The sequence below is a fragment of the Pelophylax lessonae genome (assembly GCF_965119305.1).
Source record: "Pelophylax lessonae genome assembly, chromosome: 13".
Classification (NCBI taxonomy): domain Eukaryota; kingdom Metazoa; phylum Chordata; class Amphibia; order Anura; family Ranidae; genus Pelophylax; species Pelophylax lessonae.
Window position 1 is genome coordinate 18,551,471 of NC_138780.1, and position 23,988 is coordinate 18,575,458.

General features: G+C 42.2%; 1 protein-coding gene across 1 annotated transcript in view; it reads left to right on the forward strand.

Annotated features, from left to right (window-relative positions):
• Positions 1 to 402: 402 nt before the first annotated feature.
• Positions 403 to 23,988, forward strand: part of LOC309569742 (high affinity immunoglobulin gamma Fc receptor I-like) — a gene marked incomplete at its 5' end in the record, with an annotated part of 39,938 nt that continues 16,352 nt past the window's right edge. The window contains 5 exons of the mRNA XM_082275728.1: positions 403 to 433; positions 4,840 to 4,860; positions 7,062 to 7,322; positions 12,160 to 12,408; positions 23,290 to 23,565. Coding sequence (XP_082131854.1) covers positions 403 to 433; positions 4,840 to 4,860; positions 7,062 to 7,322; positions 12,160 to 12,408; positions 23,290 to 23,565 — 838 coding nt within the window. The remainder of the gene's footprint in view (positions 434 to 4,839; positions 4,861 to 7,061; positions 7,323 to 12,159; positions 12,409 to 23,289; positions 23,566 to 23,988) is intronic.

Below are 23,988 nucleotides of genomic sequence, written 5' to 3' on the forward strand. Positions count from 1 at the left end.
CTCATCCATCTTCTTCTCCTGGGGAAGTGCCCTGGAGGAGGGTGGTTTGGTGCTGGTGTTGTGGGGAAGCTGTTGTTTGGCAGCCTGTTGTTCGGCATGATCCAATATGTTTCAGTGAGGGAAATAAAAATTCCTTCCTTTTCCCACGAAGACAATAATACTGAAATCTTATCTTCTACTTAAGCCAACTAGTAAAAGAAAATATGTATCTACTGTATATAATCTGACATTAGGGAACAGCTTTTTTATAAATAGTTTGTAGATTGCAAAACTGTCAAAAAAAAAAAGAAGTTTTGACACGTTTGATTTCCTCTTCTTTGTAAATACCGGAAGAACGCTAAGATTTTGGTTTTCTTCTTTTAAAACATTCATCATTTCTTATATTCACATTTTCTAGTCAACATGAGTCCAGAATTCTCTGTGCTGTTGGTCTGTAAGTAAATTACATTTATTTTTTTCTTATTATAGTATAAGTAAATCTATGATCTTATATAGTGATGGTTTAATTTTTAAGGCAAAAACCATAGGACAATGTATCATAACCCATAACCAATCGTCAATCATCATTAGGAATGCACTAAATGTATCAAAGGAAAATCTAATTGGGTGTTATAGGTAATTATGTATGTTTGCTACTTTTTGAACTGCATGATGGAAGCCAGCTTAGCTAAAAGACTCCAGCACAATGAATTGTCTTAGAGCCCATTCAGACTAGCGCGACTTGTCAGGCGACTTGTCAGCCGGACAAGTCACGCTCGGTCGCGGTCCATTGAGTAGTACAGGACCCGTTCTAATAGGAGCGACACAAGTCGCTCCGACTTAGAAAAAGGGTCCTGTACTACTTTGGGGCGACCTCGGAGCGACTTGCATAGACTTCCATTATGTGAAGTCTCTGCAAGTCGCGCCGAAGTCGCGGTGCACGCGACTTCACAGGTCGCCCCCCAAAGTCGTGTCGCGCTAGTCTGAATGGGCTCTTAAAGTTTATTTAAAGCCAAAATGTTTTTTTTATTATGGATAGACATAGGAAGGGTTAGAACCCTTGTGTCTGTGTCCCCATTGGAAATATTTGCCTTCTCTATTTATTCTGGTGATATTTTCACCAAGGCAGAAAGGGATTTAAAATACAAAATATTAAAGTTTCACCAGAACAGTAATAATAGCGTAATTTTCCAACAGGCACAAATGTCTAGATGGGATGAGTGTATGTGGGCTATGGCGCTACCATGGATATAGATAGTTGGAAATCAAGTCCTTGTCTATATAGACAGGTAATGTGGTGTATACCTTCTCTTAATAACGCATGATATCAATATCTCAGTTCAATAAAAATGCAAAAAATATACAAAAAATGCAATAGAATATTCAAAGAAATCAGTGCTGGGTGACAAACCGGTGGGTGGGTGAATTAATATACACAGTAAATAAATACAATAGCTAAATAATTTATGCAGAGTAATAATTAGTGGGTGAGTGGACCAATGCCTAAGTCCACTGAAAAGTGTCTCAGTGCTTTATAGTGAATTAATAAATAATTATCCCATCAATGAAAAAACTTTCCAATATTATAATCCATATAAAGTGCTGTATATCACAGTTTTGTGAACCAAAGTGCTGTGTGCAAGGGAAAATGTCCCATATATATAAATAAATAAATATCAAGTCCAAAAAATTTGCTGACGATCCCAGTGTAATACAATATGATAAGGTGCTACGTGCAAGGGAAAATTTCCCCTAAATTAAAAATCCAATAAATTATATAGTGAAGAAACTGTGCTTTATGCTTGTGCCAAAGAAGAAGATACAGTATATTGGGTGCTGGTGCTGATCTGAATCCTTGCTGTGCTCGGTGCGCTGCTCTGTTCCCCTATTGTAGTTGCACTCACCGCAATTCTTTCCCCATAAAGGGGTAACGAGCCTTGCACAGCTAGTGGGTATCTGGACGGTCCTACGTATCCCTCTGGGCGTTAATGGATGAACTACCCCTCCTTGTCCCTGGTGGATGTGTGTGTCCAACACACAGAGAGCCTGACTGCTGGGATCCCGTGGGCTTCACTCGAATATTACCCCATATAGAGAAAGTAGATAGGCCATAGCGTAATATTGCAAAAACTATTTATTAATCGAAAAATATCCACTCACAAGTAAAGTTCTGTGCGATAAGCTGTGTTGTACAGCGTCCGTACCGGATTTCCGGGTTGCGGATGCGTTCCTCGAGTAGGAACCACACTAGCGGAAGTAACAAAATGACGCACTGTCCTGTCCTACGCGTTTCGTCAGGGCTCACGTCATCAGGACATTTAGATTGCCAACTTTCTAGAAAGGGATCACTTTGGAGAGGTTTTATCTTATTTACTGTTTTGTCTCCAGGACACAAATTGAAGGGAAATGTTGCCAACCAGACATAGACAGCAACCCTTTGACAGGGTTCTAAATCTTCTCTACTTTACTGAAAACAAAAAATTTAAAATACAGAAGGGTAAAGGGTCTCCTTAGTCTCCTTAGCTACTTTCATCAGCTGTGGGGTTTAGCCACATGTCCCCAAACTGGATTGGTTCTTAGCTCAGGAGATGCCTTTAAACCTCATTTGCCTGTGCCTCTGTGCTTGTGATAGTGTTTGTATCCTAGCTCCCTGTCTGTTTTGCTTACCCAGCTCTGCTATGATCTTGGATACTCTTGTTCCCAACCTTTGTGTCACGGGGTAACGTGGCAGAGCCTGACGTAAGAGGAGTGGCTTACCGGGTAACTTGGGTGGCACAGGTTCACCAGAGGCGCGGAGTCTAAGTGTTAGCCGGTTTTCACCAGGGCCCCAGATGGTGGGGATGGACTTGGCTGCTTGCTAACACCAGGTCGCGATCCCCCGGATTCCCTGGTTGAGCCAGGAGCAGGTCCAGGACCATTAGCCGGTAGCGGATAAACAGATCAGGATCAAGCAGGAGAATAGTCAGTACAAGCCAAGGTCAGGGCGGGCAGCAGGTAATCAGAATCCAAAGACAAGTTGGGTCAGGTAAACAGGAACAGCAGAATATAAACAGGCACAGGATACAGGAGAGCTGATGATAACACAGCAATTACCTGGAGTGACTGCTGTGTTTAAATAGGCCGTTTTGGCGCCAATTTAGTAGCCTCGAACTTTTCGAAGGTAGCCTCGAACTATTCCAAGGTAGCCTCTGACTATTCCAAGGTAACCTCTGACTATGCCAAGGTAGCCTTGAACTATTACAAGGTAGCCTCGAGCTATTGTATGGTAGCCTCAAGCTATTCTAAGGTGCCTCTTTGTACGCGCATGCGCATAGGCATTTGCCGGTTTGCGGCGCCAGTGCACCTGCGCATGGCAGTGGATCCCTGACACTTTGCCTTAACCAGATTACTTCTTGGATTACTGCCTAAAATGGTTCCCTGATCTTGGAACTAAGCAAGCTTAGGCTTGCTTTCTACCAGCCCTGGCCTTGATACTGTTTTTGGACTATGCTTGCTTTCTACAAGCTCTGATCTGGAAACTGTTTTCGGACTATGCTTGCTTTCTACAAGCTCTGATCTGGAAACTGTGTTCGGACTATGCTTGCTTTCTACCAGCCCTGGCCTTGATACTGTTTTGGACTATGCTTGCTTTCTACAAGCCCTGATCTGGGAACTGTATTTGGACTATGTCTCCTTTTACCAGCCCTGGCCTTGATGCTGTTTTTGGACTATGCTTGCTTTTTACCAGCCCTATTCTGGGAACTGTTTTTGGACTAATCTTGCTTTCTACCAGCTCGGACCTTGAAATTGTTTTCTGACTATGCTTGTTCACTTCCTGCCCTAACCTTGGCTTGCCCCAGGATTTTGCTACCAGCTGCTGTCTACTACATGATCACCCTCAGGGCTACAGGTCTACAGTGGCTTCTGTGCAAGAGCTGTAGTATCATGTTCTAAGACCTGGGGGCAACCAATTACCCATAGACTCACCTAAAGCAAAGGGGGCTGAAATGGGGCTGCTATAGGCAAAGCTCAAATGAAACCCCAGTTAGCAATTGTTCCTCACCTAGTTTTTAAGCTGTGCGTTACATCAACTTTAGAAACTACATTAACATATCTACAGTAATTTCCTGGTAATGGAGACCACACAGGAAGAAATTTCAAAGATTAACCAGAATCTCTAATGATCCTCCGTCAAAGAAAGGAACAAACCCCCTGTACGTTAAAAGCTGTAAAGACAACTCCCTTTACTGATTAGTTTGTGTTTGGGGGTATAAGTATGGGGACATTTATATAACGTACAGTATGTTTTTCCTAATACACAAGTTAGTATTAACCTTATAACAAGCATTTGATATTTATTTGAAATAATAACCCAAATAAAAGAGATTTAATTGAATGTTATTTGAATTTCTGTATGTTAATTTGACATCCGAAAAGTCCCTGGTGTAAATAAATGTCTGTCTGGTAGATAATTATTTGATGATGATGAGGTATCTGGATGATTCACTAGTCAAATGCATGTAGTGCTATATTACTGTATGTGTGTTACCGGGACAGACAACAATAAAAATCTCATAAAATTACCAAAGCTAAAGTAAAGTTTGGTCTAAAATTGGACCTTAAACTTTAAACAAGCAGGATAATAATGTGCTATAGTTATGATTTAATTTTTTTTTTTTTTTTGCATTTACTTTATGTTTTCCCGTATTCATTATTCTAAAAATATAAAATGCTGAATCTTAAATGAGGTAACATTCAAAGGCTTTTGTAATCTTGGGGACGGGGACAGGAGATGAAGAGGAAAAAAAAAAAATCATACATGTATTAATTTGTAATGTAAACATAAAATGTTATATTACCTTTCTCTTTTGTCTTTTTTAGTGATTATTTTGGAAAAAGCAGGTAAGTGATCTTTCTTTGGAAGACAATAAAAGATGTAATAACTTAAAATACGTCAATAATGACATATTTAAAATATTGCAACTGTACAACTGTATAATCAGTAGGTTTATTTAGTCTGTAAATGTACGTTTTTGGGTGTTAAATTTAATAAATGTATGTTTGTCATGTGTCATTGGATATTGCTGTTTTGATTTTAACAAATCTTTATTTTATGAAGAAATAAAAAATAAATTATAAATAAAGTTCAGCGAACAGTTCAAACTGAGCAAAAGTTTGGCCTGAACATCGGCAAACACCTGTATTTGTGGGGCGCTCGGCGGAATGTTTGGTCGGTGACGTCACAAGTGGAGGTGATGTCACCTGGTGGCCCTGCCCCTTACTTATTTAAGAGCTGTCAAGCAGCGGAACAGACATTCGGCAGTTAGCCTTGGTTGCGGTGGAGCTTTTTGAAGGTTTTTTTGGGGGGGGGGCGGGGGGAGTCGTGATTGACAATGGATCTACCCCATACTTATTCACATAGGGAGGGAGTCAGAATCTGATGGCCCCCTTTTTAAAGCGGGCTTCCAGATTCCGATAAGCTCCCTGCCCACAGATCCCCACAACCACAGCCCCCGGTTGTCGGGAGGAGGCCCTTGCAAAGCCCCCTCCCCTCTCAGAGCAGGAGGGGGCTCTGCAAGGGCCTCTTTCCAACAACTTGAGGCTGCGGTTATGGGGATCTGCGGACAGGGGGCTTATTAAAATTTGGATGCCATGTGGCCTGCTATGGCTCAAGAGGGGTGGCACTCACTCATCCTTCCCCCTTTTCCTGATCTGCCAGGCTGCACGCTTGAATAAGGGTCTGGTATGGATTTGGGGGGGACTCCACGCCCTTTTAGTACTGCATGGAGTTCCATCCATCACTGCACGTGTAAAAACTTTTTTTGATTAAAACTTTTGCATTGATACTGTACATGTCCCCCAGGACACTACCCGAGCCCCCCATACCCTTTTTATGACCAATAACTTGCATATAAGCCTTCAAAATGGGCACTTTTGATTTTTGGAGTTCCGGTCCTATAGACTTTTTTAGGGTTTGTGGTTCAGGTCAGAACTTTTGGAATGTTCGAGAGTTCTGGTGTGAACCCAACCTGGGGGGTGTAATTATACTATAACTATGTACTACTCTGAATAATTACACTAGAGGAAACCAAGCACATGATTTGGGAATGAGGAGATAGGAGTATGCACTTGCACCATAGGTGTAGGTTGAAGCTTTTTTTATGATTGGACACAGGGGGAGCCAACCAATGGGTCCCGCGGATGGGATGTCAGCCGGGACCTGCCAATCAATCACAGGGGAGACAGAACAGTGTTCAGTCTGAGAGGAAGATGGAGATCTTGTGTTTCTACTAAGCAGGAACACAGATCTCTGGCTTCCTCCAGTTAGGCCATCTCCCACCGAGTTAGAAAGCACTCCCTAGGAGCACACCTAACCCTTTGATCGCCCCTGATGTTAACTTATTCCCTGCCAGTGTCATTAGTACAGTGACAGTGCACTGATCACTGTATTAGTGTCACTGGTCCCCAAAAAAGTGTCAAAAGTGTCAGTTAGGTGTCCAATTTGTACTCTGCAATGTCACAGTCCCACTAAAAGTTGCTGATCGCAGCCATTACTAGGAGAGAAAAAATTCCTAAAAATATCCCATAGTTTGTAGACACTTTACATTTTGCAAAAACCCATCATTATACACCTATTGGGGTTTTTTTCACCAAAATACATAGCACCATCGATATTGGCCTAAAATGATGAATACATTTGATTTTTTTTTTAGGTGTGTTTAATAGCAAAACTTTTTTGTTTATAGAGCAAAAAATAAAAATCGCAGAGGTGATCAAATACCACCAAAAGAAAGCTCTATTTGTGGGGTAATAAAGGGTATTCATTTTATTTGGGTACAGCGTCGCACAACTGCGCGATTGTCAGTTAAAGTAACGCAGTGCTGAATCGCAAAAAATGGCCTGGTCGTGAAGGGGGTAAACCTTTTAGGGCTGAAGTGGTTAAGGAAGCAATGTAGCACAAGGGGAAACTAATAGAACCAAGGGTTACCAGTGCAGAAACTTTGACAAATCATAGGCAGTAAGACTTCATTTTATTATCTGAAAATTAAATCTTTTTATTAGTTGTCACTAATAATAGCCATGTACAATGTTCTATCTTGTAGGATCTTCAGTGAGACCTGTGGTGATCTTCAACCCAAACTGGGACAAGATCTTCACAGCTGAGTCTCTAACAATGACCTGTAATGTGAGGTCACCTATTCCAGCAGATATGAGCTACACCTGGTACAAGGATAATATAAAGAAGAAACACAGAGGACAAAGCTTTGTAATTGGATATGCAAGAACAGATTACAGTGGGAATTACCAGTGTGAAGGCACCAAAACGGAAAAAAGTGACCCTGTCAGACTGGATGTCATTCTTGGTAAGTAATTCCAGCATTTTACCCACCATAAGATTACATATAGGTACAAACGATATTATTAAAGGTCCTTCCATTTGGTGGTTTACTTAGGCAGACCATAGATTATTCAATTTTCTTTCCTGCAACCACGAGTTGCAGGAAAGAAAATCGCTGGATTTCCTCATCGACACAGTCAGTGTTGATGGTGGAATCCGTCCCGTGGAGCTATTGTGTTATGCCGATAGGGAGCCTTCCCAGCTGGCAAAACGCAATGATTACTGCTTATTTATCTTTTTTATTTTCACATTATTGTATATTTATTTAATGGTCTTTACATTATTGATGGTGATTTTTATTTGAGAGCACAAGGTGTTTGTCTCAGGTTGAAAAATTTTAAAGGGAACAAAACACAGATTTTATCTATCATCTCTATACAGTGTAGTGGTCATGACTGTGTGATGTACATCATAGAATTTATCATGCAGGGGTCAGAACTATGTAATGTACAATCCAATGTATGAAGAGCAGCAGTCAGGACTCTGTAATGTTCCATATAACAATGGAGTGCCATCGTCAGGGCTATATAATAAACAACACAGCATATAGAATGCAAGTGTCAGGACTATGTAACATACAATATAGGATATTGAGTGCAGGGGGTTTGGACAATGTAACATCCACTATATCTTCTACAGTGCAGGGGTAAGGACTATGGGATGCAGTGGTGAGGACTAAGTGCATCCTTACACTACTCTTTAATGGTGAGTGACCATTTTTTATTGGTTTGAGTGGTCAGTGCTCTTTATTACTTTGGTGCTCTGTGTTCCTTATTACATTGTTACTAAGTGGTCTTTGCACCATTTATTTGTGGTTAATGCCCTGTGCCCTTTTCATCGGTGACCGGTGGTTTGTGCCCTTTTTGCTGCAGGTCAGTGCCACTTGTATTGCTGGCCAGTGCTCTGTGCCGCTTGTATTGGTGATTAGAGGTCTGGCCCGCTTGTATTGGTGATTAGGGTTCTCTGCCACTTGTATTGGTGATTAGGGGTCTGGGCTGCTTTTATTGGTGATTAGGGGTCTGGGCCGCTTGTATTGGTGATTAGGGGTCTCTGCCGCTTGTATTGGTGATTCGGGGTCTGGGCCGCTTGTCTTGGTGATTAGGGTTCTCTGCCACGTGTATTGGTGATTAGGGTTCTCTGCCACTTGTATTGGTGATTAGGGGGTCTGGGCTGCTTGTATTGGTGATTAGGGTTCTCTGCCACTTGTATTGGTGATTAGGGGGTCTGGGCCGCTTGTATTGGTGATTAGGGGTCTGGGCTGCTTGCATTGGTGATTAGGGGTCTCTGCCGCTTGTATTGGTGATTAGGGGTCTGGGCCGCTTGTATTGGTGATTAGGGTTCTCTGCCACTTGTATTGGTTATTAGGGGGTCTGGGCCGCTTGTATTGGTTATTAGGGGTCTCTGCCGCTTGTTTTGGTAATTAGGGGTCTGGGCCGCTTGTATTGGTGATTAGGGTTCTCTGCTACTTGTATTGGTGATTAGGGGGTCTGGGCTGCTTGTATTGGTGATTAGGGTTCTCTGCCACGTGTATTGGTTATTATTTATGTTGGTGGTCAGTGGGAGTCTAATTGATTACTTGCCAGGGAGAGCTGCAGAGGTCCCATGCCATTTCCTCTTAGATCCCTTTAATGCATAGAATGCATTAAGATGAAAAAAACGTCTGCCTTTACAACTCCTTTAAAGTGGTTGTACAGGTAAAGAACCAATTACAGGGAGCTCCTCTGTTCTATTATTCTCTCCTACACAGTGTAAATGTTTTTTTCAAAACGATGTCTGTAAATACCTTATCTTTGATCTCTTCTGGCCGTTCACGTGACCTCCGGCCACTCTATTCCTCTGATCTATGGGCTACAACGGGCGGGGCAGAGATCCCCTTTGACGTCAGCTGGGGAGGACACGTGACTGCAGTGCTGGCCACTGAGCCCCTCCTGCTGTAGCCCTCCGATGGGGTAAGGGGAGCAGCTGGAGGGTCACCTGACCGGCCAGAAGAGATCAAAGATAAGATATTTACAGGCATCGTATAAACAGAGTAGGAGAGATTACTAGAAAACGTACATATAGAGGAAGGCTGCCTATATTCAAACCCTAGCAACACTCAGTCCCCATTATAGTGGAAACAACCAAAAATAACTTAGCCCATGGAACTTTTCTTAATACTTGCACCTTGGCTTGGGGGCTCATTTGTATGACCCCTCGGCGTTCCATGACCCCGTTATGTTTGTCCCTCTGACTGACCCTCTAAGCGGTTATACCAGGGGCTTCATTTAACTGGTTGCCTTCCTCTTATCCTTTATTGTAGGTTATTATTTGAGTTGTCCCTTACTATGACAATCAATACTCCCTAAATGGCTGCAGCAGCGTGTTCTCATGAGTTGCCTCAGCAGGTCGCCCCTCGTGATTACTAACACTTTATGCTACTCCCTGGCTACTTCCTTGGCGCCCCATTGCTGGCTCCAGTGATATTCCACATATACAGGGGTAGGTATTTTATCCTTTTGAACGTTATGCTTGTCTTTCTCTCCTTTTTATTTTCTCCCCTGTTCCCCACATTGACCCCATTATGTCCTATGGGGCCCTTGGATGTGTGACTGCTTTGTCATCCACTATTGCCATGGTATGGTTGGAGAGGTCTTTCCTCTCCCTCCTCTCCTCCCCCCCCCAGCTGTGTGACATGGTGTATATTTGTAAACCAGCTGGTTGTATTAAATCTGTATTATGAATATTATGGTTATATTTGTTGTCCCACTAATTATGATTCATCTTGCTATACAGAACGTGTATCCTATCAGCTCCGGAAGAAGCTTGAACATCAGGCGAAACATGTAGAGCTTCTGGCTACATGAACCTGTTCTTTTGTGCAAGTTGCATTATATTGTTGAGGACGCTCTGCGTTGCCCTTGATTTTGGGTACTCCCCGATCGCAGCGTATAGCGTCCTCATTTATTCAATTGTGATTTTGATTGTTATCTTTGCCAATTTTGTTACCTTGTATGTTCTATTGGCAAGGTTTATTTCACTATGCCACCTGCATTTTAACTTATTGTCTCCACCCCCTAGGGGATGGTTGATGAGATTCTTTGGTTTTATGTCAATCAATAATAAAGTATTTCCCTTCTTTTACTTATGGTGCCTTGAAAGTCAATTTTTCCTTTGTTCCTCTCAATTCAAGATTTTTAGGACGTGGCACATGATTTTGTACTTTGTTACGCCCCTGTCTTTTGCTGCATCAGGGTTGGCGTACTAGTCCTGTTCAATTACACCTCATATAAAGTCCCAACTGGCTTTTTTGCCCTTCTTTTTTCGCTGTGCACCATATGACCTTGTCCCAGCACTGAGTGGGGGCGAGCACGCTGATTGGCTAGAGGGGGAGCCAATCAGCGGGTCCGGCGGACACACACCCCCACTGGCTAATGCATGAAACGACATACTGTACATGTATTTAGTTTCGAGCAATAGAACCGATCTACCGCATTATATGTACTGATGGTGGTCGGCAAGTGGTTAATCTGGGAACAAGATCTCCTTTTTTTTTTTTTTTTTTTTTTTAGGGTTACAACCACTTTAACCACTTACCGCCCGCCCATCGTCAAATGACAGCGGAGTGGTGCGGCTCTCATTCTGGGACAACGTCTTATGACTGCGCCCAAGAACGACATCTCTGGCGCACCTGCGGGGGGCACGCAGTGCAGCGATCCTGTTGCTAGGACACGGTGCGACCCCAATCTTGGTAAAGTTCCAATGACATGGCTCTTTACCCATGTGATCGGCTGTGTCAATGAGGAAGTGCCGTTATTCGGCTCTCCTTGTCTTACACTGTCAGAATGTGTGGCGAGGAGAGCCGATCAGCGGCTCCCCCTCAAAAGGGAGTCTAGGTCAGGTAATCAAGGCACTGATCATCAGTGCCCTGATTACAGAAAAGTAAAAAAACAGTGTGTCCATCAGTGCCCACAGTGCCCACCATCAGTGCTCACAATCATTGCCCATAGTGCTGCCAGTCAGTGTCCATCAGTACCTGCTCATCTGTGCTACCCATCAGTATCCATCAGTGCCACCAGTCAGTGCTCGTCAGTGCTGCCCATCAGTGCCGCCTGTCAGTGCCCATCAGTGCAACCCGTTAGTGCCGCCTATCAGTGTCCATCAGTGCCCATTAGTGCCGCCTTTCAGTGCCCATCGGTGCCGCCTATCAGTGCCGCCTATCAGTGCCATCTATCAGTGCCGCCTATCAGTGCCCATCAGTGCGGCATATTAGTACCTCTTCGTCAGTGCCACCTCATCAGTGCCCATAAGTGCCACCTCATTAGTGCCCATCAGTGCAGCCTATCAGTGCCCATCAGTGCCGCCTCACAGCGCACATCAGTGATTTTTCGAAAAAAAATAATTTTAAAAACTACTGACAGAAAATAAGAAAAACTTTTTTTTTTTTCTTTTTAATTTTCTGTCTTTTTTCTTTTCTTTTTTAGTAAGAAATAAAAAAAAAAAAAAAAAAAAGTTTTTCTTATTTTATATTAAAAATACCACCAAAAGAAAGCTCTATTTGTGTGAAAAAAATGATAAAAATGTCACATGGGTACAGTGTAGCATGACCGCACAATTGTCATTCAAAGTGTGACAGCACTGAAAGCTGAAAATTGGCCTGGGCAGGAAGGGGGTGAAAGTGCCTGGTATTGAAGTAGTTAAGTGTGTGGCAGGAGAGTCCTCTGGGAGGCGGTGATTTATATAAAGGGTGGGAGCTGCATGAAGGGGTAGAACACTCTTTAGTTATCTTTGCCCTAACGCATTTTGCCTATGGTTCTGTTTTTCAGGCTGGGTGATCCTGCAGGCTCCTCTCCATGTTCATGAAGGTGACGATGTGACTCTGAGATGTCACCATTATCACGGATTATCTGGAGGACAGACTATATTTTACAAGGCCAATTCGGTCATAAGAGATTGGGAATCTGATCCTGAGTTACATATTTATAACATAAGCCTAGCGCAATCCAAAGGATATAAATGTACAAAAAAGGTCTCGAATTCTGAGTCCAGCGGAGAAGCTTCTATACCCATAAAAGGTAGGACCTGTCACATGATTGGGGTGGAGTGGGGCAGATTTGACCTCCTCCAGTGTTAATTATTCCCAGAGATCTCTTCTACTTCTCTAGCTTTGAGTTCGGTTAGCTCCTTACTTTGATTTTCCACATCGTCCTGAGGAGAAGTCAGGAAAATAAAGGTGACACAGAAATGTTAATAATATAGAATTGGAAATAGACATTGCAGCATCTAGAGAGAGACCATAGGTGTGCGCAGCCCATTACAATAGGGTGTGCACCCCAAAGCTCAAACACATGCGTGTGTGTGTGTGTGTGTGTGTGTGTATGTATATACAGTATATACACATGCAGAGATTTTTGATTATTTGTGCTTTTTTTATTATTTGTTGCATTTTTTTAAATTGTTTTACATTTTTTACTATTTTTCTTTCAGGGGGCCTGGGTGAAATATCAGGGGTCTATTTAGACCCCTGAAGTCTCACTTTTGAGATAGAGAAAGGGACTAAGGAAACACATTCCATGGTTCCTATCTGAAGTCTCAGCTGCACAGAATGAATGGACAGGAAGAGCTCTACGCAGCCTTCCTGTTCATTCATAAACGGAAGCATAGTAAACACAGTTATAAATGAACACAGTGGTACCAATCAATCATTGTTATAAAGAAAAGGTGGGTGGGACTTTAAATGAGGCACGTGTGACATGGCTAGCAAAATAGCCAATGTTAAAAATGTTTATTTAATTGGAACACTAGATAGCAGAACAGTATTGCAGTGGGTACTTACGTGAGATTGTAAACATGTCAACGACATGTTGCAAACCATATATACATGTAAATAGCAGCATAGCACATTGCATAGTATTATGAAGAAAATTATCCTCCTATTATATAAAATATATATCAAATTATATATAAATTAAATATATATAAAATTATATATATTTATATATATATATATATATATATATTATATTTTTTATATATATATATATATATATATATATATATATATATATATATACAGTATGTATATATATATATATATATATATATATAAATGTTTATATATATATAAAATTATCCTTATTTCACTATCATGAAAGCACTTCAAAAGCAGGATGATGTACAGTAAGCTGAATGAAAGAAAAGGGCATGTAGAACTGTCTGTCAAAACATGGTGCATCTGTATGGGCCCTACGCGTTTCATGGATTCACTCCACTTCTTCAGGGATGAATGCATCAATAATCTACAAAGAGACATGGAGATACCAATACCAATATGGTCTACTGATATACCCAAATGTTGGAGAAAAAATATGAGTAGGGGGAACAAATTTACCCATTACTTTAAATACTCACATATCAGCTGTGTGTGGAGCATGTGAAACTGGAGGCAAGGGCTGCTTGTAATGTCTGTCCTGGAAGCTGTGGTAACAGGGACTCATGAAAGGATTGGGAGCACCTAAATTGTCCCCCAATTCCCAGTGTGGAAAGAATTTTGGACCAAAAAAGCTTGACCATAGTGTGAGGAAAATAAGACAGGGAATCATGGGAATATATATATTATTCCCATAAGTCTCTTTCTTATTTTCCTCACACTACGGTCAAGCTTTTTTGGTCCAACTTGCTTTTCCACAGAGGTTCTATATCCTTTACTCTATTTGGTTATGGGCTACTCTAACGTCATCAGTATCAGTATACTATTGGTACACATTCATTGTTATATACAATTTATTTTAATTTACAGATTTGGAGCCCATACCTACTATAGATACTTTTCTTTTGGGAGACCATTTAGGCGCTCTCAGTCTTTTTATGAGTCCCTGTTACCATAGCTTCCAGGACAGACATTACAAGCAGCCCTTGCCTCCAGTTTCACATGCTCCACACACAGCTGATATGTGAGTATTTAAAGGGATGGGCAATAGTTGGAGGACTGCCAGGGACAGGGGAGCACTGGGGACCTAGGGAGGTCTGGGTGGGCAAGCACAACTAAGTGATGCTTTTATATTATTGACAGATTTCTGTGGGTTAAAGAAAGTGTACCATGCAAAGTATGCCATGGAGCATCAGGTGGCTTTTTAATGCTCGCCATTCAGTTTCCTCACATCTCAGAGCAGCAAAGGAAGTCAAAGGTGGAAGGCTTTCCTACCATACAATGTTATCAAAGGTATGAACAGGGGGGCATATAGCCATATAATGCCCAGAATGTGTCACTGACTGCAGGTCCCAATCTGATCAATGTCTGAATGTGTCTCTGGTGCCCCACTGATGATCCTGGCTCCTCTTCTTTAGTGATTGTCCCCATAGAAAGCTGCTTTCTATGGGAGCACTCATGCAGGCTCATTACCAAGCTCTGCTCTCTGTGTCTATAGACACAGAAAGCAGGACTCAGCCCCACCCCACGGTTACTCGTCGTAGGATTTGATTAACAGTCACAAGAGCCAATGGCTACTGCTGCTATCAGTCTGCCCAGTGGGGACGGAGGAAGAGGAGAAAGCAGCTACTCTTGTACACAGCGCTGGATCAAGATCAGGCATAGGTAAGTATGGGGGTGGGGGGAGAGCTGGATACAGAATGTGTGAAGGTAAAAAAAAGTAAAAAAACTTCAGCCTTTAGAAACACTTTAACCACTTTACCACCGGAGGATTTTGCTGTCTTACGTCCAGGCCACTTTTTTCGATTCGTCACTGTGCGACTTTAACTGACAATTGCGCGGTCATGCAATGCCGCACCAACGTAACGCAGTACGTCCTTTTTTTCCCACAAACAGAGCTTTCTTTTGGTGGTATTTGATCACCTGTGCGATTTTTACTTTTTGCTCTGTAAACAAAAAAAGAGCGACAATTTTGAAAAAATAACAATATTTTTCACATTTTTTAATATATGAAATTCCCCCCCAAAAAAATGTAAAAATCAAAATGTTTTATCATTTTAGACCAATTTGTTTTCTGCTACATATTTTTGGTAAACAAAATCGCAATAAGCGTATTTTAATTGGTAATGGCGGGGATCCGCAATTTTTTTTTTTGCGGGACTGCGACATTGCGGCTGGCAGATCGGACCCTTGACTGACATTTTTGACACTTTTGGGGGTACCAGTGACATTACTACAGTAATCAGTGCTATACATATGCACTGTTACTGTAAAAATGACACTGGCAGGGAAGGGGTTAATTTTTATTGGTGATCAAGGGGTTAATGTATGCCTGGTGCTTACTAACGTGTGTGGGGGGAGGTGACTGAGTGACACAGGGACAGGTCGCAGGTTCAGCTATGCTGAATCCTGCAATCTGACCCTGCCTGTCACTTAGGAGATCCACCCGCTTTGTTTACACAAGCGGGCGGATCGCCACACTCGATTCCCTGACGATCGGGGAAGAGCGGCGGTGATCACCGCCACTCCTCCCCTGACCCGACTCCCGCTGTGACTGAATACAGCGGCAGCGAGCCTCCGGGGGCGCGCGTGTGCCGATGAGAGAGGGGAATATCTGGCGACGTAGGTCTACGTCATCAGACGTTATCGAGCCACTTTGCCGCAGTAGAGGCTCAGTGAGCAGCGGTAAAGTGGTTAAAGGTGGCCATAAGTGGATTGAAATTTGGCTGTTTCAGTGTGGCCATCCCTGTTTAAAAGAAATCAAAGGAGAATGTTCAAAAACATTTGTCCATCATGGCCTTCAGCCAATCAACTGCAGCTGCCGATCACTGTATTATGACAGTGGAGAGTCCCCACAGAGGGAATTCCTCCATTCACCTCGCTTGTGTGGATGGAGGAATCCTTTCATGTTTTTCATTCAGCCCCGTGGCTGCATTAAAAAAAATGACCTATATCTGGCCAATATTAGTTTGGTAACACACATATCATAAGCAATTGCCATGCCTGCATAATGAGTGTTGAAAGAGCCACTTGTAGTCTCTGTCGGAAACCCAGACAGGCTGACAATACAGGACAACAACTGGAGTGATTCAGTTTAAATCTGCTTTACATGTACCCTCTCTGACTTCATACATCTAGACCTGAATAGCTAGTAGAGTAGGAGGACACATTAACCTACTTTTGTACTTGATGGTTCTAGGTGTACTCTGACAAGGAATGAGCCAACCTACGTGGGTTCTGCTTACAAACAATTTTGTGAGTTTTGCTCAAAATTGGCAAACTTTAAGTCTATGGGGGTGGATTTTATAATTGAAAGTACACAAATCCCTTGAACTACAGATTGGGAGATGCCTTAAAGCTGACTGTGCATTACCAGAACAGCAGAATTTTCAGGAAAAGTCTCAAAAACAGCATTCTTGGCTTCGAAATTGAATATTTTTTAGGTCAATGAACTTGGCTTACATACCACAACAGCACTCCAATCTGATTAATTTCATTTTTTATTTTAAAATAAGGGCTTTTTTCAGGTTTATTAGTGGCACATCCTTCTAATTTTGACGGGACTCACTGTCTCCGGGAGTGAAAGACAGGTACTTAATGGACACTGAGAATATAGTTTGGATTGCTTCAAGTGGGACAGTAATATTTGTCAGCCATGTATCTCGAGAAATATGTGAAGACTATTCCTGGTCTGTTTGATTCTGAACATGTTCATTGAAAGAGCTAATCACATTGACCTCTGTTCCATGTTTTTCAATGTAAGAGATAGACAGTCTGTTACTGGCGGTCCCTCCCTATTTTCTGTGCATTGAGGTGTGATGTGTATTTTATTAAGCCTGTCTGTCCCATTGTTAATTGTTAATTAACTCACATATTGTTTCTGTCCAGATAGCTAGATAATTAGTTCAGGTTAATTCTATTTCTGTATACAATTTCATCTGTATAAGATAATGTAATTAGGCATGTGACCTGATGGGGTAATTTGATCAGGATGGGGATGTCCATGCTGTATATAAATTCTGTGTGACTGTTCAATAAAGAGAAGGTTCCAGTAAAAGCTAAGTTGTCGGCTAGCTTTGTATTTGGGCGGCTAGAATATTTGATATCTATGTTCAAGACTGAAGAAAGCCGTATACTGACGGAAGCCCACAAGTACAGTGTGGGTTGCGGTTCTGTTACACTAATTATTAAGTATTAAACCTGTTTTGACTGGGAAGTAGAAGCAGCAATTAATCTTAAAGCCATTGGAAGGTGTCTTCTTAACCACTTGACCTCTGGAAGATTTACCCCTCTTCCTCACCAGGCCATTCTTCGTGATACGGCTCTGCATTATTTTAAGTGACAATTGCACGGTCAGGCGACGATATACCAAAATAAAATTTGTGGGTTTTTCTGTACAAATAGAGCTTTCTTTTGGTGGTATTTGATCACCTCTGCGTTTTTAATATTTTGCACTATAAACAAAAAAAAAACAAAAAAATAAAATTATAAAAAAAAAGAATATTGTTTACTATTTTTTAGTTTCTGATTTAAAATATATACAAAACAAAAATTTTAAAAATCTAATTTCTTCATCAATTTAGGCCAATATGTATTCTGCTACATTGTAACGGAACTGCAACCCACACTGTACTTGTGGACTTCTGTCAGTATACGGCTTCCTCCCAGACGTGAATATAGATATCAGATTTTCCAGCTGCCCCTATACAAAGCTAGCCGACAACTTAGCTTGTACTGGAATCTTCTCCTACTTTATTGAACAGTTTCACACTCAATTTATACACACATGAGCACATCCCCCTCCTGATCAGATTACCAAACACAGGTCAGGGGTTGCCTGATTACATTATCATATGCAGATGAAATTGTATACAGAAATAGAATTAAACTGAACTAATTTTCTAGCCATCTGGACAGAACAATATGTGAGTTCATTAACATTTAACAATGGGACAGACAAGCTTAACAGAATACATGTCTCATCTCAATACACAGACAATAGGGAGAGCCTGTCTCTGACATTGAAGTTCAATACACATTATCATAAGTAAACACAGACCCCATTTGAAGCAATCCAAACCATTAAGTATCTGTCTTTCCCTCCCAGTGACGGTGAGTACCGTCACATACATGTTTTGGTAAAAAAAATCCCAGTAAGCTTATATTGATTAGTTTACACAAAATTACATAGTTACATAGTTTGTGAGGTTGAAAAAAGACATCAGTCCATCCAGTTCAACCTATGATGTGTGTTTGCTGTTAACCGTACATTGTATACCCCTGTATGTTGTGGTCTCTAAGGTGCCCATCTAATAGTTTTTTGAAACTATCGAGGCTCCCTGCTGATACGACTGTTTGCGGAAGAGAATTCCACATCCTTACTGCTCTCACAGTGAAGAACCCCTTATGTATTTTAAGGTTAAACCGTCTAGTTTTAGTGAGTGGCCACGTGTCTTATTGTATTCCCTTTCTCTGAATAGTTTGTTCCTTATTCTAGGGTCGCCAGTACAGTATTTGTACATTGATATCATATCCCCCCTCAATCGCTCTTCTTCAGAGAGAATAAATTCAGTGCTTGTAGTCTTTCCTCATAGCTGACGTCTTTCATGCCCCTAATTGTTTTTGTTGCCCTTCTCTGGACTCTCTCCAGTTCCAGCACATCCTTCCTGAGGACCGGTGCCCAGAACTGGACAGCATACTCCAGATGTGGCCGGACCAGAGTCTTGTAGAGAGGGAGAATAATCTCTTTATTTCTGGAGTGAATTCCCTTTTTTATACATCCCAGTATTCTGTTGGCTTTGCTTGCAGAGGCTTGGCATTGCATGCCACTGCCAAGCTTGTTGTCTACCAGTACCCCCAGGTCCTTTTCCATCCTAGACTCACCCAGAGGATCCCCCCCTAGTGAGTAGCTTGCTTTCTGGTTTCTGGCACCCAAGTGCATTACTTTACATTTTTCAACATTAAACCTCATCTGCCATTTAGTTGCCCACCCCATTATTTTGTTAAGGTCCACTTGTAAGGTTTCCACATCCTGCATAGAAGATATTGGCATGCTTAGTTTAGTATAATCCGCAAATACTGAGATTGTACTAGATATCCCCTCCTCTAGATCATTTATGAATAAATTAAACAGGATTGGCCCCAGGACAGAACCTTGGGGGACCCCACTTTCCAAACCCGCCCAATCTGAGTACTGCCCATTAATTACCACCCTTTGCACTCTCCCCTAGAGCCAGTTCTCTATCCAGGTACTCACCTTATGGTCCATACCTACCTTCCTTATTTTGAACAGTAAGCGTTTGTGGGGAACGGTGTCAAAGGCCTTGGCAAAGTCCAGATACACCACATCCACAGGCTTACCTTTATCTAGGTGGCAGCTCACTTCATCGTAGGAAGGTTAATAGATTGGTTTGGCAAGAACGGTTTTTCATGAATCCATGCTGATTACTACTAATACCATTTTCATTACTAAAGTCTTGTATGTGGTCCCTTAACATCCCCTCCAAAATCTTGCAGACTACTGATGTTAGGCTGACCGGCCTATAGTTACCCGGGATAATCTCGGCCCTTTTTTAAATATTGGTACCAAGTTGGCTTTTTTCCAATCAGCTGGCACCATACCCGTCTGTAAACTATCCTTAAAGATCAAGAATAATGGTCTGGCAATAACCTGTCTGAGCTCTTTAAGAACCCTCGGGTGCAAGCCTTCCGGTCCCGGTGATTTATTTATGTTAAGTTTCTCTAGTTTAGTTCTAACTTTAACTTCTGTTAGCCATGGCGGTACTTCCTGAGGTGTATTATTTCGTTTGGCCTTACAAGCTGGGTTAGTGTAGCCCCCCCAATTCTTTTGTGAAGACTGAAGAGAAGAAATAATTAAACACTACCGCCTTTTCTCTGTCCTCTGTGGACAAATCTCCTTTGTCGTCTTTTATAGGGCCAATGTGTTCTGGCCTCGCTTTCTTACTGTTTATATACTTATAGAATTTCTTGGGGTTCTTTTTTTACTCTCTTCCGCTATATGTCTCTCGTGTTCTATTTTAGCCGCCTTGATTTCGTCTTTACATTTCTTATGTTTTGCTCTTTTAAATTTATTTCCCTTTGGAATGCACTGGCCAATCCCTTTGTTTAGTATGCTCTTAAAGCACTCCCATTTTTCCTCCATGTTCTTTGTTCCCAGGGTTCTAACCCATTTGATATTTTCTAGCAGAGAGCGCAGTTTTGGGAAATTGGCTCTTTTGAAATTCAGTCTTCTTATATTACCCTTATGTTTCCTATTACTATGATTAATACTGAAACTAAGTGACCTATGGTCACTGTTTCCTAAGTTGCCCCGTATTTCTATATCCGTGAGCAGGTCTGTATTTTTGGTAATCAGTAGGTCATGTACCGCATTGTTTCTTGTTGGTGCATTCACCATCTGACCCATGAAATTGTCCTGCAAAACATGTAGGAACTGCCGAGCCTTGGCTGAATGCGCGGTTCCTTCTGCCCAGTCTATATTTGGATAATTAAAGTCCCCCATTATAATGACATTTCCCATCCTTGCTGCCAATCCTATCTGTAAAAGGAGGTCCGCCTCCCCCTCCTCCCTCTGGTTGGGGGGCCTATAGCATACGCCCAATATTACCTTCCCCACAGTGCCTTCCCTTTGAAGTTCTACCCATAGGGATTCTACCTTGTCCATAGCTCCATTATTAATATCATCCCTCATATTTACCTGTACACTGTTCTTATACATATACAGACATACCCCTCCCCTTTTTTACCTTCTCTATCTCTGCGATAAAGGGAATACCCCTGAATGGTCACCATCCAGTCATGAGAGCTGTCGAACCACGTCTCTGTTATCCCCACAAAATCTAAAACCTCCTCAAACATCAGAAGCTCCGGCTCTCCCATCTTGTTGGCCAGGCTTCTGGCATTGGTATACAAACCTCATAATTTTGACCGGTTACATATATCCTCATTTTATGTTTTTAGGCTGCTTTTGTGATTTTTCCCCATACCCACCTTGGGTTTTGGAGCTCTGAACACCCTACCGCTAATGTCCCCATTTGTGCCCTCTGAATCTTGCTCTCCACTGGCTAATTCTACATCTGTACCCTCCCCCCATCACCTAGATTAAAAGCCCTTCTAACTTTAAGGCCATCCTCTCACCCAGTACGGCTGCACCCTCCCCATTTAGGTGCAATCCGTCCCTACCAAAGAGCCAGTGACTGACTGAGAAGTCGGCCCAGTTCTCCAGGATCCCGAAACCCTCCTTACTACACCAGCTCCTCAGCCACTTGTTAACTTCCCTAATCTCCCGCTGCCTCTCTGGTGTGGCTCGAGGTACAGGTAGTATTTCTGAAAATACTACCTTGGAGGTCCTACTCCTCAACTTAGTGTAAGTCCCTGAAATCGTTTAAGACTCTCCATCTTCATCTGCCTATGTCATTGGTACCCACGTGTACCATGACAGCTGGGTCTTCCCCAGCCCCACTCAGTAATCTGTCCACCCGATCCACGATGTGCCAAACCTGAGCGCCCAGTAAACAACAGACTGTTCGGCCCCCACGGTCTTTGTGACAGATTGCACTGTCTGTCCTTCTAATGATTGAGTCCCCTACCACCAGAACCTATCTTTCCTTTCCCTTTCTCCAGGCCTTACTGGAGGAGTTCTTCCCCTGGCAGCTAGGGGCGTCGCTCTGCTCCAGCAATGCTGGTCCCTGACTGGTTTCCCCAACATCACGCAACGGGGCGTATTTATTGGGGTGCTCTAGCCCAGGACCGGCCTCCTTGCCTTGTTCCCTTCTACCCCTCCTAACTGTCACCCCTCTACTCTGCTCTGATGCCTGCATCTCCAATACTCCGCCCACCTCTGTGCAGGCCCCTGCCTGCACCTGATGGGTACGATCCCAGCTCTCCTTCGGTATGGACATTCATCTCAGTGTTGCCAGCTGCTTCTCTAGATTCAGGACCTGAGCTTCCAGGGAAGCAATGTGCTTACATTTTGTCGGATTTGTATTCGCCCTCGATTGCATGATCGAGGAACACATACATATCACAAGATGTGCACCGAATCGCAGCTCCACACCCGCTGGGCATTGTACCTACTAATCTAATCTAATGGGGATTCAGTAATTTAAGTCTATACTGTGTGGCTGTTTCCTGGCTTCCTAACTCTACCTTCTCACCCTCTGGTACTCCGCTACACTCACTTGACACTCACAGTCGCACAACACTCACAGTCGCACAGCCTGGTAAGTCACACAACACTCCCAGTCGCAAAACACTCCCAGTCCACCAAATTGTCCTACTGAGGAAGCCCGATCATGGGGCATGTTATTGGAAGGAGCCGAGCCCGTAATGTCATACACAGGATACTGTGGATGATTGAATGCATGCTATTTTACGGATGTTTCTAAGTGGTTTTAATCCCATTTATACTGTGAATAAATGCTAAGATAGAGAGGACTATGGTTCTCCTTCTTGCGTCCTTCATCATGGGGCTGCTCTGATTACTAAGCATTAATTAAGGAGCTGCCTAGGTGGAGGAGGAATGTGGATCATCTAATGCCCGAGCAGGAGCGGAGTGTTACAAGTTAATGAGACTCTGTAGTGGGGGTCTAAAGTGGTCAGCAGGTTTTTCTCCTAAAGGTGGATGTCACTGGACACACTACAAGATAGAAGATTGATGAATCACTGATTGCACTGCGGTGTATTGCACATAATTTGGGACTGTACATATGGACATAATTATTAGGGTGCAATAAGTTAAGAATTTACATCATCACTATTGTATGTGCATATGATTTATAAGTATTTATGGTTATCATTTATGTGTTTTTTTTATATAAAGTTGTGCTGCACTTTTTTATAAGACGTTTAAAGCGACATCGCATTTTAAATATGCAGAGAAAATTAAAAAATTAAGTACAGAATCTCTCAATAGTATCATTTACAGATCAACCTTGTAAAATCTAGTGGTTCCTTTGTGTGCTGGTAAAATAATGGAGGTTTACTGTTTGATATTTATATTTTTCAGAACTCTTCACAACTCCAGAAATAAAAGTGACCCCGCTTCCGGTAATGGAAGGTGATAATGTTACTGTGACCTGTCACACCAATGTGTCTCCATACAGACCAGAGACAGAGCTGCAGTTTGCTTTCTACAAAGGTGGACAGAGTGTTCAAAGTTTTGGTTCCTCTGAGCAATATGGATTCCAGTCCGCTAAGCCGGAGAATTCTGGGAGATATTGCTGTGAAGTTTCTGGAAGAATGATTAGGAAGAAAAGTAAAGGGTTGAACATTGAAATAAATGGTAAGTACTTTCCACAAAAATTAACAAAATGTTCAGATATTCAGTTCCTCTGACCATTATGGATTCCAGTCCGCTAAGCTGGAGGATTCTGGGATATATTACTGGGATGTGGGAACAGTTTCTGGCAGAATAACTGGGAAGAGGAGTGAAGAGTTGAACATTGTTATAAATCAAAAATTGAAATACATGTTGAGATATCCAAAATTTGGTAATGGTGACCAGAGAGAAACACTTTCTAAGAGCAGTATATAGACAGCTTGGAAGTATATAGTAAATATGTAGGAATATGACCACTGGGCAAGAACACAAGTTATGGAAATTAAAGCAATTATTTTTTTATAAGAAATGTCCTCTGCTGAAAAGACACCTACCAGAATGAACATATATGGGTTTCTATTCCTGATGGATATCTGAATATTCGAT